The sequence below is a fragment of the Molothrus aeneus genome, chromosome 5 (assembly GCF_037042795.1).
Source record: "Molothrus aeneus isolate 106 chromosome 5, BPBGC_Maene_1.0, whole genome shotgun sequence".
NCBI classification, from domain to species: Eukaryota; Metazoa; Chordata; class Aves; order Passeriformes; family Icteridae; genus Molothrus; species Molothrus aeneus.
In genome coordinates, this window is record NC_089650.1 from 30,480,324 (window position 1) to 30,496,877 (window position 16,554).

At 35.9% G+C, this 16,554-nt stretch overlaps 1 protein-coding gene across 6 annotated transcripts in view; it reads left to right on the forward strand.

The window, feature by feature from the left end:
- The window catches only part of PPFIA2 (PTPRF interacting protein alpha 2), a 287,766-nt gene that overhangs the window by 219,039 nt on the left and 52,173 nt on the right, over window positions 1-16,554 (forward strand). For 4 of the 6 annotated variants that reach the window (XM_066549725.1, XM_066549727.1, XM_066549726.1 and 1 more), the window contains 7 exons: window positions 2,361-2,582; window positions 3,206-3,352; window positions 5,162-5,296; window positions 13,895-13,981; window positions 14,399-14,482; window positions 14,829-14,960; window positions 15,910-15,972. In XM_066549725.1, coding sequence (XP_066405822.1) covers window positions 2,361-2,582; window positions 3,206-3,352; window positions 5,162-5,296; window positions 13,895-13,981; window positions 14,399-14,482; window positions 14,829-14,960; window positions 15,910-15,972 — 870 coding nt within the window. The remainder of the gene's footprint in view (window positions 1-2,360; window positions 2,583-3,205; window positions 3,353-5,161; window positions 5,297-13,894; window positions 13,982-14,398; window positions 14,483-14,828; window positions 14,961-15,909; window positions 15,973-16,554) is intronic. The other 2 variants (XM_066549728.1, XM_066549729.1) reach the window with 1 other exon arrangement.

A 16,554-nucleotide genomic window follows, 5' to 3' on the forward strand; every position in this document is an offset into this window, starting at 1 on the left:
GGCATTAAAGTGACAAAATGTCAGTTAAAATCCCTTGGTAAACTTCCAAAGTATGCTTCAAAATTCAAAATATACCAGATTTTAAACTGAGTTTTAAAAATTTTATTTATGTCTTTACAGAAAGCTTTTTTAAAATCCTGATCTTACTAAGGAAAACTAAAATGTTGATGTTTTTAGTAAGTTGGAAATTTTAAATACCAACCAGCTCTATATATGAAAACGAGAAAAATTTAAAGCAAGGCTGAAAAATTATTAGAATTAAAGCACTTTGTGAAAAGAGTTCCTCAAAGATCTAAGAGGGAAGTTAATGTGCATATATCACAGTACCTGCATACATAATTGTTGATCACAGCATTGGTTTAGTGGTGAGAGACAAATTGTAACTGCAATATCACTTGTCTTTCCAGTAATCTCAGATACTAAGTAAATTAGTAGAAAAAATTTGTTCTTCAGATTTAATTTATATGAGGTTTAGTTATTCATATCTTAAAGAAAAAAGCTTAATGAGCTTTTAATTAATGAGAAGAGAATACTTCTCTTGCAGTGAATGTACTCCCAGATACCACGGGTTGCCATTTCATAATTACCACGGTTTGTGTCACATAAGGTACATGAACACATGCCATTTATTGCATCTGAGAGTTGATATTTGGCTTATTATAACTTTGTAGCATTCCTGGACTGCTCTTCAGAGACCTGCAGGGCAAATTCCATACGAGATAAAATTTGCTAACCTGTGAAAACTGCTAAAATTGCTGTACAAGATTGTAACTGTAAAAGAGATTATAATTGTCATAGATAAATCTTTATCTTGAATTTTCAAAATTTTCAGAGTATGATGGTTTAGCTGTCTTATCCTTATTTGAGTATTTGAGTACTATTTCATTTGTGACTGCTACATATGCTATTCTGCTTGAATCACAGTGCAATTGCATTTTGATTCAAGCAGAATAATAAAACACTTTAAAAATACCAAACTAAGTGTAAATAAGTTTTTTATATGCTATGGTCATCTTACCATGGTGTCCTGAAAGTAGATCAACAATGTTTCAGCACTAACATAAAATATCTAAAATATAATTAGGTGGTATAAAGAATACAACTTTGTAACTGAGTTACTTGATGTAGTGAATTTTTAAAGTAATTTTATTCAGTGATAAACAGTAGAACAGGTAATCTTGATCTGGGTTCATTTTATGTCTGATTGAGAAAAGAATTCAGTTAAAGCCACTAAATAATGTTCTTAGAATGTGCTAGAGGATTTCTATATAGATATATTTAGACAATAATAATACAAAGTGCTAACAAAAGCTGGTTTCCCCTCAGACTCTGCTAGGACTTTTTCACATTTACATTGCTATACACATTATCACCTGAAGAACAATAAGCAGCTTTTAGGACCAATATTTCTGTATGATGTTTAAAATTATAGTTACAACAAAATACTTTACTCCTGTGCTTCAATTTTGCTGATAAAATTGTACACAATCAAGAAAGTTAATGACAGGTTAGGCACTTTGGTTTTATTTTTTCATGTTGCAGATCAAATAAAATATTTATGATTTTTTTGTTGTTGTTTATGCCTGTTTTGTTTCACATGAGAGTATTAAATTTGTATGAAACCATAGGCTTAGCCTATGCTGGAAAAGGTTAATTTGAATATCTGGTAATGAGGCAATACCAGCATGTCCTGCTGGTGAATGCACTTCTATCCTGAAATGATTAATTTGCAATATAAATCATATTGCTGAGATCATATCTCAAATGCAGCATGTGTTACAGAATTTTGGATTTGTTTTTGTTTTTTTTCTTTGTAACTATATTCACACCAAGGCTTTTAGCAGCACATAAATTACTTCAGCAGAACTTGTTTCTAATGTAAATCTCACCAATGTCTTGTCCAGACTGAAAGCATTTTCTTGTACACTGAGTTTGTGATTAATTAATGTTGTTTCCCGTCTGCAGCATGGTATATTTTGCAAATGAGATAAACTTTACTTAGGTTAAAGTGATATGTAAGTTTAGTTAAGAACCAATGAAAGCAATTTGATGATTTTTAGAAGTATTGTTGTAATCTGTACTCAAATAGTCATAATGTGGAACTAAACTTTTTTATGTGTAGTATTCTGCTCTTAATGCAAGTGTTTGCATCTCTCTGTGATGCTACATTCTGGAATCCAATGATATGTGAATTCATGTTCTGCTATTTTTTCACAACTATACCTATCTTATCTACTGTGAAAATGGTTTTTTCCTTCCTAGTTACTTTTGTAATTTCTAAAATAGTTTTTTCTTTAGAAATTCTTTAACTAGAGTCCACATTTAAAGACAATTAATCAATGTCGCTTCTCCATTAACAGCGCCTATCCAATGGCTCCATAGATTCAAATGATGAAGCCAGTCAAGTTGTTGAGCTTCAGGAGCTGTTGGAAAAGCAAAACTATGAAATGGCACAGATGAAGGAGCGTTTGGCTGCACTGTCTTCTCGGGTGGGAGAGGTAGAGCAGGAAGCAGAGACTACGAGAAAGGAGCTCATTAAAACAGAGGAAATGAACAGTAAATATCAGAGAGACATTAGAGAGGTAAGGAATTCAGCATGTTCACCTCATATTTCCTGATTGTTGTTCCTTTGATATCCACTGCAAACTGATAGAGGCCAGTGTATATGAGCAGCAAAAGTTGAGCACTGATGAAAGCCCTTAAACATAGGAGACAGAAAATTTAAGTTGAGAAATAGCACTAGAAATTTATTCCTTTCTCTCAATAAATGAAAGTAAAATTTAAATTTCCATCCCTTTCCTCCTCTTAAATTGTGATGTTTCTCAGTATGTCATCTCTTAGGCAGATATTCTCACTATGTGTGGATGGTTGGCGTCTAGAATCTATTTTAGTATTCATTAGTTATCTTCCTGTTCCACTGGCTTTCAACAAAAGACTGGGTATAGTATCAGTGCCATGGTTTAATTGACAAGGTGGAGTTGTGTCATAGGTTGGACCTGATGATCTCAAAGGTCTTTTCCAACCTAGCTGACCCTGTGATTGTATCATAGCTACAAGAAATCCCAAAGAATTCTCTTTACAAATGAAGATATACTACTGATAATAATATAATCCTGTGTACTACTAGCATGAAAATTAAACTGGTATAAAATTATGTAGCATTTTAATTTTATGGTTCCTGATGGGGGTTTTTCTGTCACATTAGGCAATGGCACAAAAGGAGGATATGGAAGAAAGAATAACTACGCTGGAGAAGCGCTACCTCAGTGCTCAGAGAGAATCCACCTCCATACACGACATGAACGACAAGCTGGAAAACGAGCTGGCCAACAAGGAAGCCATCCTGCGCCAGGTGCTGCACCTGCCTCAGCCACTTCTTTTCTTCATGCACAATGAAAACTGATGGCAATTTCCTATAAGAGGTTTCTGTTAGGTTAATCTGTTCAGTTTTAATCAACAGATCAGTTAATCTAAAAAATCCTAAATTGTTCAGCATCTCTAAGTTTCGGATCAGCAACTACAGCTGTGAACAGTAATTTCAATGTATCAGGGTATACTTTCAATGTTGGAAAATAACTGTGTTTTCTGATAGTCTTGCATAAGTGCACACAGTCTTATTCCCTAGGTAGTGGAATATCTTTGCCTCTTATGTGACAATTTTGGAATTTTATTTTCTAAAAAATAGCTTGAGCTGAAAAAATTCCTTTCTGCAGAAAAGATCAGAATTTGCATACAATATAATCTAATGATTTTACAGATGAGTAGAGTGCAAATACCATTTTAAAAAGCTAAATTAACTGTGAATATGTTTTAAGAAAGCTTATAACATGACTGTGCAGCTTTCTCTCATGGTACTTTGTTTCCATGGTGATTCCAAATCTGGAATGTAAACTGAGCATAGAACACTGGTTTGTAATTTGAAGAATATGATATAAACTGAAAGCAAACATGAAGTGAATATAAATCATACTGTATCATTCAAACCCAGCCTCAGTATCAGACTTTTTTTTTCCTAGCATGTCTTTAAACAATTTAAAGTGCTATATGGGAAATTAGCCTGTGTGATGTGATAATCTCTGCTTCTATAATTGTATGCAGATATATTTGCACACACAAGCACACATCTCCCTGTATCTGTGTGTGTATATATGTATTTGATACTTCTTCAGTGAAACTAAACCATCAGAACTCAAACTCTCCAGCTTTTGCCAGCTTCCTTAGGCTATTTTAAGAGGTATCTTCAATTGTCAGGGAAAAAACCACCCAACGATGGAAAAAGTAAGTTACTTGTATCTGAGTTCTTATTGTTGCCAAAGTCATGCTGTGCTGCAGAGTTCTGCCTACTCAAAGCAGGAATCAAAGCAGCTAGGCTTAGACTATATATGGTCAGACTTAAAGTTGATTTGCAGCATTGAGATGAGAAAAGCCTGGCTTTCCATGCTTTTTGAAAGATTAGAAAAGAATCTACAATCACACTCCTTTTTCATTTTGTCTTGTATAACCTGGATTGAACAAGAAAGCAGCAACCATTAAAAAATCTTGATTGTGTGCTGCATCTCAGTAGGCCAGAAGATGCTGCAGTTATAAAAAGTCCTCCTATTTCTCTCTAATAGTTATCACAGCTCACTCAATTTCACCCCTGTAAAATGAGATTTAATTCTAATGAATGAAATGTCAGTTTTAACTTTTTGTAATATGTGATTGCCATTCATTCAGAAAATTATGTTTGGCAATTTATTCAGGGAATTCTATCCTTTCAGAATTGTACTTCTTTTCCATTTTAGCTCATATGTAAATTTTTTCTGTAAGATGGACTGTATTACCATTTAGAAAATTCTCATTTTATTGGCGCCAGTACTATTATTTTGCTCAGATAAATTCCACATCCATCAGTGGAGCTTTTTCATCTTAATTAGTGCCATCTTACAAGTCCTTTTATTCACCTTTGTGAGATCCTTGAGCCTCAAATCAGTAGTAAGACTGGCAGCCTACATTGTTCCATGCTTGAGTTAATACCTCTCCAGTAACCACTCCCACACCAAGAGTTGTCTTGCCTCTTAGTGAGTTTTGCAATCATTTCACTGATACTTTAGAAAGGGAAGGGAAATCCTTAATATTGATTTTTATTTTTTATACTTGTTTATCTATCTTTGGCTTTCAGTTGGAAGACAAAAACAGGCAGCTGCAAGAGCGTCTCGAACTGGCTGAGCAGAAGCTGCAGCAGACGATGAGGAAAGCTGAAACCTTACCTGAAGTGGAGGCAGAACTGGCTCAGAGAATTGCAGCTTTGACTAAGGTACTGAGAAATAGGCTTACTTCAGAAGTCCCATTGTTTAACACTGATTTTCAGCCTGATTCCTAACCTTAAGGACAAAACAAAGGTAAAATTGAGCCAATTTGAAACAAGGAAATGTGTTTCTTGATAAGTATGTGAATGGGAATGGTTTCAATGCCGTGTTTGTAATTCTTATTATTTTGATGACAGGAAAAGTAGTTATTTGTAAGTTAGCCTAGGCTATGCTTACAAGGGAGTCCTGTATTTCCAATACAATTGAGAATTACTCTAGGAGGACTCATTTTACTGTGTAGAAGTGTCTAATTTAAGGGTAGGCAGTGAGGGAAGTCCCTTTCCTACAGGTACTTAGTTCTTCTGGATGTTTTCATATACTATTCATATAGTATATAAACAACACCTAGTTTTATTGCAATAAGTGCTATAATTTCAAATCCTGGTGGCAGGTGGGATCATTTGGGCAATACAAATGAAGGCAACTTGTAGTACATGCTTACAAGGTTTGCTTTGAATGATTCTTTGTATCATATATCTTCAAAGAAAAATGTGAAACTGAGTGATTTTAATTTTTTTTACTATAAATTTGTTATATGGCTGCTATGTTACAGAGAAAAAAGAAGATAAAGATAAATTTTCTGTAATGCTTTTTATGTTTGGCCTCTATTACTTTCAGGTGTGCATGTAGTTAATAATATAGCTCAAGTATTATCAGCTTCATAAAGACATATAATGTGGTTTATGCTACGTCTCTTGAAATCAGACAAAGAAAAATGCATTTAAGACACTGTATTATATATAATTCTGATTTATCTGAGCTTTCCTTTCTCTATTGCCAAGGAATGCTTCTATTTATGTGCTGAGCTCTTTTTAAATTTGATGGACTTTTTGCAGGTCCTATGTTTTCCATATTTAGTTGCTTATTTAAATGCTGAGCAGCTCATTAATAAAATCTGATTTTTAAGTAATTTAGTTAAGCAGAAGAAACAAAGAAAGGAAGGCTTTCAGTAATCAAGGGTTTGTGCTGTCACTTTAGGTTTGTATGAATGGGTGTCAATCTGAAACAAAGACTGAAAATTGGGGGAGGTGGTGGGGGGAGGAAGGCAAGAAGAATCAGCAAAAAGAGCTACATTAAATACCAAATAAATTTCATTGGATTTTAATAAAAACTCAGGTGCACAGAAGAGCAATCCCTTGGCATTTTAACTTTTTTTCTTCCAATTGTTTCTGATTCAGCAAATAATCATATATTGTAATGCCCTCAGTAGCTTAAAAATACTGTTTTCTATTTTAAGAGGATTTTTCCTGAATAAGTTCTCCAGCAATTAGCCACCAGTAAGTATTTGGCAGTCTCAAGCATGTCTTTTCTTGCAACTGCATTTTTCCTTGAACATATATTAATGACAAAAATCGTAAGAAGAAATCCCATTTCAACCATGCAGAACACTCAGGGACTTCCATGAGATACTGTTGTTATTGTGACCATAAAGCTGCAGTATACATCTCCGTTTGTCTTCTTACATTATTTCATGGGATGTGGTTAGAGAGCTGTCAACAGAGCTGATGCTCCACCCCATTTCACTTTGATGTACTTGATCAAAGTTTTTGCCAAGCAAGAAACTCTGAGAAATAGGTTGTAATGCTGGTTCTGCTCATTTCTCAGTGATTACATAAAAAACTGAAGATATGTATTTCACTTAAAATTGTGCTGCCTTGGAACATATGACATGAAGAAGAATGTAATAATTTGGCCAATAGGCTAAATAAGCCTGTGGCCTACGTGTCTTGTGTACAATTTCTTTGCAAACTGCAGAGTTTATTAAAGTGCTGCTTTGAGAGCTCTGAAGTTTAAAGTACATTACTTTTCATGGATCACATAAATGAGGCTCTGAACCAAGGATGCTGTAATCACTGCAGCTTACTTAAGTAGTTTTAAGTTAGCTAGCTGGTGTGCTCTTACATATTGTCAGCTATTCACTGACAACTGCGAGTCCTGCCTGAGGGGCTGAATAATGTTTAATTAATTTTGCCTTGGTTGGACTTTGTGCCAACATACCTGCTGTCTGTAGCACTCAAATTATCTGGCTGCAGAATCCCTGAAGCCAGTCTGCCTGAGCTGTGTGATCACTGCAGTGTCTATGTATACCAAGTAAAAGAGGAGCCACCAAATCAGCTACTGTTTCTGCACTAAAAAAAAAAAAAAGTCAAAACTGATTCTCCTTCCTTTAGTACTATCTCAATGAAAGTGGCTTCTCTGAGATTAATGGGGTTACAATCATATGGAAGAGGTGAGTTGAACCAAACATGCTTTATATGTATTTTAAAGTAAAGTAATGTAGGTTATCTGCTACGCTGTGGGTAAAATATAAGACCAATTACTTACATGTGGAGATGAACCAGAAAAAATATGTTCTGGATTTGTCTGTGATTATTCCCCACCTCCACCCCAACCCCCATAGATTTAAAAGTTGCATGTTGCGGTTCTGCATTCAATTTTTTTAATATTCTTGGTCATAATAAATCCAGGTTGGGATTCTGCAAATGAAGGCTATAAATTGCCATCCTTCTATCATGTCAGTTTTTAAAATTAGTTGGTTTTCCTTTTTTTAATGTATATAAGCTAGTGATATGTCTTTCTGCTACTTTTCTATGCCCAAACTAGTTCGTAAGGAGTGAACTTCCAAAAAATTTGGACTATACTGTGAACTTGGATAAGTACCCATAAATTTACCTGAGTCATTTGAACTTTTCTTTGGCTTTGTTTTCACTGTGTTCTGCCCATTGGGTGCCAACTAGAGGGTTAGTCAGCCTCTGGCAGACTAACCTGGAACAGCATGATCCCATATCCTGTGCTGTCCCGCCTGGCCATCACACTGGTACCTGTCTGGTCATGACAAGTAGCACAGCTCTCAGCATGTATCCCAAGATTTAGATTCCCATGACTCATTGAGCCACCTTCTACTCACTCTCACAGTATTGGTCTGTTTGCCTGCTCTGGAGAAGAGGCAGTTCCTAGTAGAAAGAGCCTCCCTCCTGTATTAACCTTTCTTTATCCCACAAATGTTTATTTTCCTCAGAAGGGGCAGACATTGGAGCATCCAGAATCTTCAGATGGTTAGTCTGTCAAACACCAGTTTCTCCTTGCATGTGTTCAAGGAAGAGGTCTATTAGGGCCAGCCAGCATCAACCTACTTCCATTCACTCACTCCCACTAGCAGTCCTTCACCTCCTAGGTGCTTGTGCAGCAGAGGTACCAAGTCACTTCTCTGATCACAAGACAGCAGTCAGCATTTTACACCATCATTCCTGTATGCAGGTCACCAGAAATACCAGCCACGCTTTTCAGCTGCACTAGAGAAGCACTGAGATGGAGAAGAGGAAACCATATCATAATAAACCACATTTAGCATAGTAACACCTTCAGTTAATTTTAAAGGTGATAAAAAATGACTTGAGAGTTGGAGGCAAGTGGGACATAATGCTTGTTTTGTGTCAGTGTGGGGATGTGGTTTGCTTTAAGCAGGGAAGAAAACAAGTAAAAGGAGTCTGTCTGCCATGAAAATTGTGGAAAGAGGGGGAAAAAAGTTCCCCTGCAAGGACTGGATATAGTTAATACAGAAACCTCTCTGAGAACAAGAGAGAGAAAATATGATGTGTTAACAGGAGAGGAAAGTTGATAAATCCTCTTACAGGCAAAGAAAAAAAAATCTTTGAAGGGGAGGGAAGCCAAAGAAATTTTCACATTTACAACATGTTCTGTCTTCTCAAAACACCCCTCTTACTTTGCTTCCCTATTCTTGGGAGACTTTGCCCTGATCGGAGGAGGAAATGAAAGAGGCGACTTTGACAAAGCTAAATTGAAGGAGTTGCTTACTAAACTTAGGAGGTACAGGAAGTAGTGGGAAAACAAAGGAGGGGAAAGAAGGTGTGACTATCCAGTGACTGAAAGGTTGGGGTTTAGAAAAAGGGGACACCTGAGCTGATTCATTTTCTCACATTGGTAACAGGTTAGATGCGAGCAAGTAGCGGATAACTTTGTGAGCTGTTGCAACTCTGTCACCCTGATCACCTATTTTCACCTTCAGTTTCATAGCTCAGTTCAATAATGCATTCTTTCTTTGTGAATAATGCCCTTATTCCAAGAACAGACTAAAGCATAGGATGCCAGTAGAAAAACCGGAGAGTGCAGGGTCTCAAAATTGAAAATTGATTGTACCATTAGAAAAGTTTAGATTTGTTCCTGCAACTCAGCATAAAAAAAAAGAATATGGCACCTATATTATACAAGTGATTTCTGCATCTGAATTTGGATTTCTTTCTTTTCAACTAAGATACAAAGACCTAGAAAATGTGCAGTGCCATCAGTAACAGATGATGAGAAAGCAGCATCTTTTTTGTGGGCGCATTAGCAGCAGGAGCACCAGCAGAGTTTTAACAGGGCTAGAAATCACACAAGCTGCTTTGGTATTCCCTCAATGCAGAGTTTTCCTGGGCTGTTACTACCTTCTTCTGGCTATTCCATGGCCTTGAGAGTGCAAAGTGAACATTAAGACTCATGCTGCTTTCTCCTAGGGGTCAGACATTATTAGCTTTTGTCCATATATTTTTAATCCAGTTTAAGATGCGTGATTTCTGAAACCTATTTTTAACTGAATGTTCTGGCTAAATGCTCTAAATGCTCATTGCTGAATATCCTGCAATGTGTCTTATTAATCCTTCTGTACAGAGTAGGAGCAAACAGGCATGCAAGTCTTACATTGAAGAAAGAATGTAGGGTAAGGCCTGCCAAGCAAGTAGTCATGTAAGCTCTACTTTACAGTTTTTAACTCAATTAATTCCAAACTAGTTTGAAGAAATCCAGCTTTTCTTTAGCAATCTCAGAGTCCACAGTTGTCTGTGTTGTCTCATGTGTGCCTAAAATTCTGCTGTGTAAGCATGACAAGCACTGGTGTCTCAGTCTCTGCCTTGTGCCTCAAACTACAAGGCTCAGATGGACACATTGAGTATTTTATAGGCTGCCAAGTCTCTCAAAGAACTTATTCTTTATAATCTCTGGGTCTCACTAAGACAAATGAGCAACAAAGAAGTGTAACTGCCACAGGTATACCAGTCCTAAGTTCATGGCCTGGGGAAGTCCTTAGGGAAGGATTTGCAAATCCCTTAGCTAACAGCTGACTTGCTACAGGGGATTTTTGGTTTGGAGGGGTCTCTTTGAGACCTGATTGGGGGCCTTCATCAATGTAAAGGGTGATGGGAGGTGTTGAAACCCTCATTTTGGGAGTTTTTTCCAGCTGGGGACATTGGTTCCTGGAGGTCTTTGTCTGCAGGTGGGTTTCTGCAAGTCAGGGAAGATGGGAGTATGTACATGTGTTTCTGTCTGCCCTTTTGATTCCCATCCCTGCTGCAGGGAGCTGTGCCTGCACTTGGCACATAATAACCAGTGGTTAAAATCACTAAGCAGCTTTAGAGCCCATAGTAGATACTGTCTGTGCACCTGTGCTTGCTCTCTGCCAGACAAGCACTTGAGCCTAATTATTGAATATTTTGTCTATAAAATAATTCAGTCCTTTTAGAGTAATACAGAATAACACTTTCAGAACAAATGGTTCATAAAGGAAACATAAAATATTCTAATACATTTGCAGTGTTTAGAATAATGACATTTGATTTGGTTCTTAGGCATCTTGAATTTTAATTAATTTTCAAGTTTCTCTGTTCTACCAAAGAGATGAAAAGTTAGGATATCTCTTGCTGATTTACTAAAGAAGGAAAAAGTTATGAAATAATAGGTAGCTATAAGACTCTTAAGGGAACATCATGTTCTTTCAAGAATGTTGTCTATATAAGAATTCAGATAACGTACATAATTCTGAAAATAATTTCATTCCTTCTCTTTTTCCCAAAAATTTTTAGACCTAATATCACAATTATTTTCTGCATTGAAAAGATTGATAGACAGATAAGTTTTTATGGCATGGTTTGGACTGAAAAATTTACATTTTATTTTGAAAAAGAAAAGGTAAATTATACAGCTAACTAGACAGATTTCTTTCTCTCTTTTCAAGGACAGGTTAGCACCACATTTAAGAGGATGTGAATGAGATCCCTTTGAACTGAGTGGTTTTACTTTAGTTTTCTTCATATTTTGCATTAAGCTGCAATTAAGTGTATTGAAGTGATGCCTTAAGCTTTAGCTTTCAGTTTTCCAGGCTCTGTACTGCATTAGTATATAACTCTGAACTTCATATAAAATGTTAGCATGTTCTCCTCACAGTTCAGTTAGACAAAACAATCCTTTTCCAGCCTGAGAACCAAGAACACAGTTGCAGCTTCAGGCCCAAAAGTTATAAACCACAGTGAATTGAGAAGAGCAATCTGGGAGGATGGGACTTCATAACTTGAAGCTTTAATTGGACAATTAACCCCAATATGCTAATGGACCAAAACTTACAAAAGTCTAAAAACTCATGATCTGTTGTCCATCTTGGGTGTAGCCTTGGCCAGACTCTTGTACTGCCCAAGGTTCATCCTTTGAAGGCCTTTTAATAAATAACTACTTTATTCCTTTAATGCTGTCTAGCCTCTGCTCTAGATGGCCTCTCAAGGCATCAGAAGCAGTGACGTTTAAGTAACTTGCTTTTAAGTTTTGCAGTCAGCTAATGAAGCTTATAAGGAGTTTCATTTTGTAGAAAGGTGCCCCCAGTGGGTTCTGTATCTCCCTCTATGGAATTGGCTTCAAAAGAGGTAGAATTACTTAAGTCTTCCCAGAGCTTTGGTGATTTCAAGTCATATCATGACCCTTGGAAATGCATTGAGGGGTGGCCTTGAACCAATGCTGCAGCCAGCTCTCAAAAAGGGGAAAATTCTATTCTCTACAGAGCAGGATAAAACTTGGTCGCTCTGTAGAAAGACATCTGTTCTGCAGTCACAGAGACTTAACTTTTTCAATCCTATCTCTCTAACTACCCAATTGGGAGAGGAAGAAGTGCATTAGCACTGGTGTGCTGAAACCAACTAATAAGCAAAATGGAGAGTAAGTTGAAGACCATAGAGGTATTGTTGCTGGAGAAAAAATAAAAAAAAAGAGAAAAAATATTTCCAGCTAATAAATAAATTCAAGTACATCACAATATGCCTGCTTCATGATCAGAAACAAGAACTGCACTTCTAAATGAGTTTAATTACAAAGATTTACCCTTAAATTTTGCAAGAATATGGGTTTTATGAATATACTATGAAAATAATACTAGTGGTCTTCAAGGTTAAGCAATATTCTTGTATTTATACGAAGTAGAATTTTCTTATGTGGATGTTTTCATATCAAAAGCTTCAGTGTATGCTTATAAATTACTAGATCACAGGATTGCTTTCTGTATGAACTTTCGTAACTGATAATACTACTGAATTAAAGTTATTGTTAATTTTAAGTTATTATGAATTACTTTGATACCTATTCCTAATTAATATGATAAATCATTAGTAGATAAGCATATGAAAAGTAGTCTCACAAAAATACAGCTGTAAAATTAGTATATCTTGTGCATATTAAAGTTTGCTCATCTGAAGATGGAGTTCAGATCTTTTTTTGAGAGGTTGAATCTGACGGAGTGAAATAGCATTTGACAGGCGCGAGCTCACAACTCAGTCATCAGTAGCACTCTCTGTATGCCTTATGCACATTCCTGTTTCCATAGCGACAAAACTAATATAGCATTTCCCTTTTTTAAAAGGGCTTTTTTAGTTTTTGAATAATAACATAGGCTTGTTTGATATGACAATAACATGAATATTCATGTTTTGCCACAAATGACCTAATTAAGGTCAGCTTTTGTCAGAAATAGTAATGAATCTTTGGTTGGATTATCATTTCTATACTCAGTAATAACTTTTCATTATTATTAATGAATTTTTATTTATAGGTTCTTCTTTTATCCGATTACCTTGATCTTCCAAAGAGATCCACCAGGGTGGATCTTTTCAAAGGGATGAAAACTATATTGTTTATTTGTATGAAAGGCCTTATATAGTGTATTCTAAAATGGCATATGAAAGCTTGAGCCTTGTCTCTTTTGGCATTCTTTCTGTTTTCTAGAAATTAGGGAATGTACCATGACATTTCATAGTGGTGTAACTGACTGATCCATTACGTAGTATTTATGCATTGTAATCATTCCTAGAGAATGGTAGAAGAATTATACAGGAATTTCTGATTTTGGCCTCTAAGAGTCTGGTTCTGGTGTTCAGTTTACCAAAATTTAAAAAAAAAAAAAAAAAAAAGAGAGAGAAACAACATTAGATAAGACAGTATCGCTTTGAATCCACTCTGTAGTCATGTGTCATCAGCCAGCCATCACTAACCTTGTACTTCCATGTGTAGGTTGATAGCTTCTTTAGCATTCCATTATTTTCAGTTTCTCCACATCAACTGCATCTTTTTCACCAAGTATCAGTGTAGTTTATTCCATGTAAAAATCTGTCAGCTAAAAGTATTAAATTTTCAGTCACACTTTTCTTTTAAGCATTCTGTGCTGTGTTCTGTTCAGTGTCAGTGTCTTTAGTTCTGATTTTTCAATTTTGTCCCTCTCCTTTTCCTTGACTTGTTAGTCTGATCCAACCTCTTCTACCTCATCTGATGATTATCAATATGTTATGGAAGCTAAACTACAAGAAATGATCTCCATACGTAGGAAGGTAGTCCTACTGGACTTTACTTTCTATTGCTGAATAGAATCCATCTGATTTGTTTTCATTTTTTAAATTTTTTTTTTAAATTGATAATCAACCATCGTGCAGTTCAGTGCTTCAGGAGCTTACAATTTTACGATGGCAGGTTTGTGTTCAAACCATGCACAGTCTGCATGTTACATTTGGCTGATTTCATTGCTCATAAATAACTCCAATGTTTTGCTGATGCTTGGATGTAACAGGCCTTTGTAGCTGACACATTTCAAGCAATGCTGTTCAGCTGCCTGTTTAAATAAAGTTTATGTTCGGAAAACTAAGTTTGCAGTTAGTAGTAGCTTGCTTTATGTTTTGTTTAAACTTAACTGAAATAAAAACTTCCAAAGACACCTAAATTACAGAAAGAGTCTTTCTATATTTTTGCAGGCAGAAGAAAGGCATGGAAACATTGAGGAACGTATGAGACACTTAGAAGCTCAACTTGAAGAGAAGAATCAGGAACTTCAAAGAGTATGTGCATTGCAAACAGCTTCTGTGCACTTTTCATTTGCCAGTATAGTGCTACATTTGTACTCCAGCATCTCAAACTACCTAATTGTAAATGTTCTGTTTGTAGCAGTGATGGCAGCATCTTTCTACTTTACTTCACCATCTTAATACATTAATTTATGTCCAGTTGCAGAGTTGAAAGCATTCTGCTGTTACAAAAACGGATGTGCATTAATCAGTAACTGTAATTACATTTCCTGTGAAATTCTTTTAGTTGGTTACAGTTAGTTTGTTTTTTTAAATTATACATATCTGTACTGGTTAATTTTGAACCCTACCAATCTGTCTCATCTATTCCACATTAAAGGCAAGGCAAAGAGAAAAAATGAATGAGGAGCACAACAAAAGATTATCGGATACCGTAGACAGACTTTTGACAGAATCCAATGAGCGTCTGCAACTACACTTAAAAGAGAGAATGGCAGCACTGGAAGAAAAGGTACAGTACAAACAGCAGTATAAAGTTTAGCTTAATAAAGATTTCCCATATGTTCTGCTTTTATCAGGATGGAGGCATCATGCTGATTTTGTATTACCAGTATTACCACAAATGTGGTCCAACTTACACATTTGACTCTTAACTCAAGAGTGGGCTCAAGTGTCTTCCCGGATGAGCTGCGAAAATGCGGAATATTTTGAGTCACGTGTTTATCAGCCAAGAGCCTGATGAAGGGCTTGGAAAGGATCAGTGTGTGACAGGCTTCATGAGGCAGTGAGAGAAGGTGGATGAGAACAGGGGAATGACCATTTTAGATGTGCCATCATTTCAGTGTTTTAACATGCTGATTTCACCTCACTTCCTCTGGGAAGAGTAAAATGCTGTCACCACAGGAGAAGGAGCATCTAGCCTTGGAGAGGGAATGTTATTTACAGATTTTCCACTGTGTGAGACAATGTGGTCCTGCAAAATTCAAAGCTCCTGACCTTTGTATTTGCCCTCTCTAATTCCTCCCTCTTCTACTTATTCACCTTCTGTATAGTCTGAGGGGAATCTTTTGGTGTTTTTCAGAAGGATGTTTCAGAACTTCTCAGATTATCTACTTCTGGTTTATACCATTGAAACAATATGTGGTATAGAGCAAGAAGTAGGTTTGCCAAAAGTATTTGTTGGGAGAATTGGTCGTGTAAGGATGAGGCATTTGCTCAGTTCAACCAAGATGCAAAGTTTTTGCTGATCTAGAAGACTCATGTTCCTACATGTTTGAATTCTTGCAGAATTTAAAATTAAGTATAATAATACAATCCAACTGAAGCATTAAAGAATTTTAATTTTGAAGTCTAACATATATGAACTTTGTAAACTTGTACATGAACATAGTGATATCTGATCCATTAACATATCTCTAATTTCTTTCTTGCTTATTTTTTTCTCCTATTTTTATTTGTAGAATGTTTTGATTCAAGAATCTGAAAGTTTCAGGAAAAATCTGGAAGAGTCCTTACATGATAAGGTACTGTAAAATACTGTAATTTTATCTGATTTTATTAAAATATGTAGAATTATTATTTGGAAATACGCAGATGGCATATTAATTATCCAGCTATCATGAAAAATCTTACTGATGTAAATGAGGATTTCTTTAATCACCTAGATGCAATAAATAGCCTTAGAAGGTCTCTGACAGTTGTTCTGAGCTAAGTTCATGGTTGATATCCTAGCCTCAGGAAGTCAATACCAAAATTCATGTTGATTTTACTGGCTTTGGAGTTTTTCTTCTATCAGTTTCAATTCTGAAAAAGTCTTATTTAACAGAGATGTATGCATAACTGGTTGCACTTTCATAGTGAAGAATGTAATTTTTGGATTTTATGCAATTCTTCTTAACAAGTGCAGTGGCATTATGCTAAATATAGCTGAAAGTGACCTTTCTTCATTCCTTGCAAATTAACCCCTAATGCTGTTTAGTGCATCAGTCAAATTGATTATAAATATTTCGTCCAAGAAGATATATTCCAATCCCAGATGCAGGATTTTGTTTTGAAGTTATTCCTGCCTTGAGTGCAGTAGGACGCACAAACATATTTGCATTCAG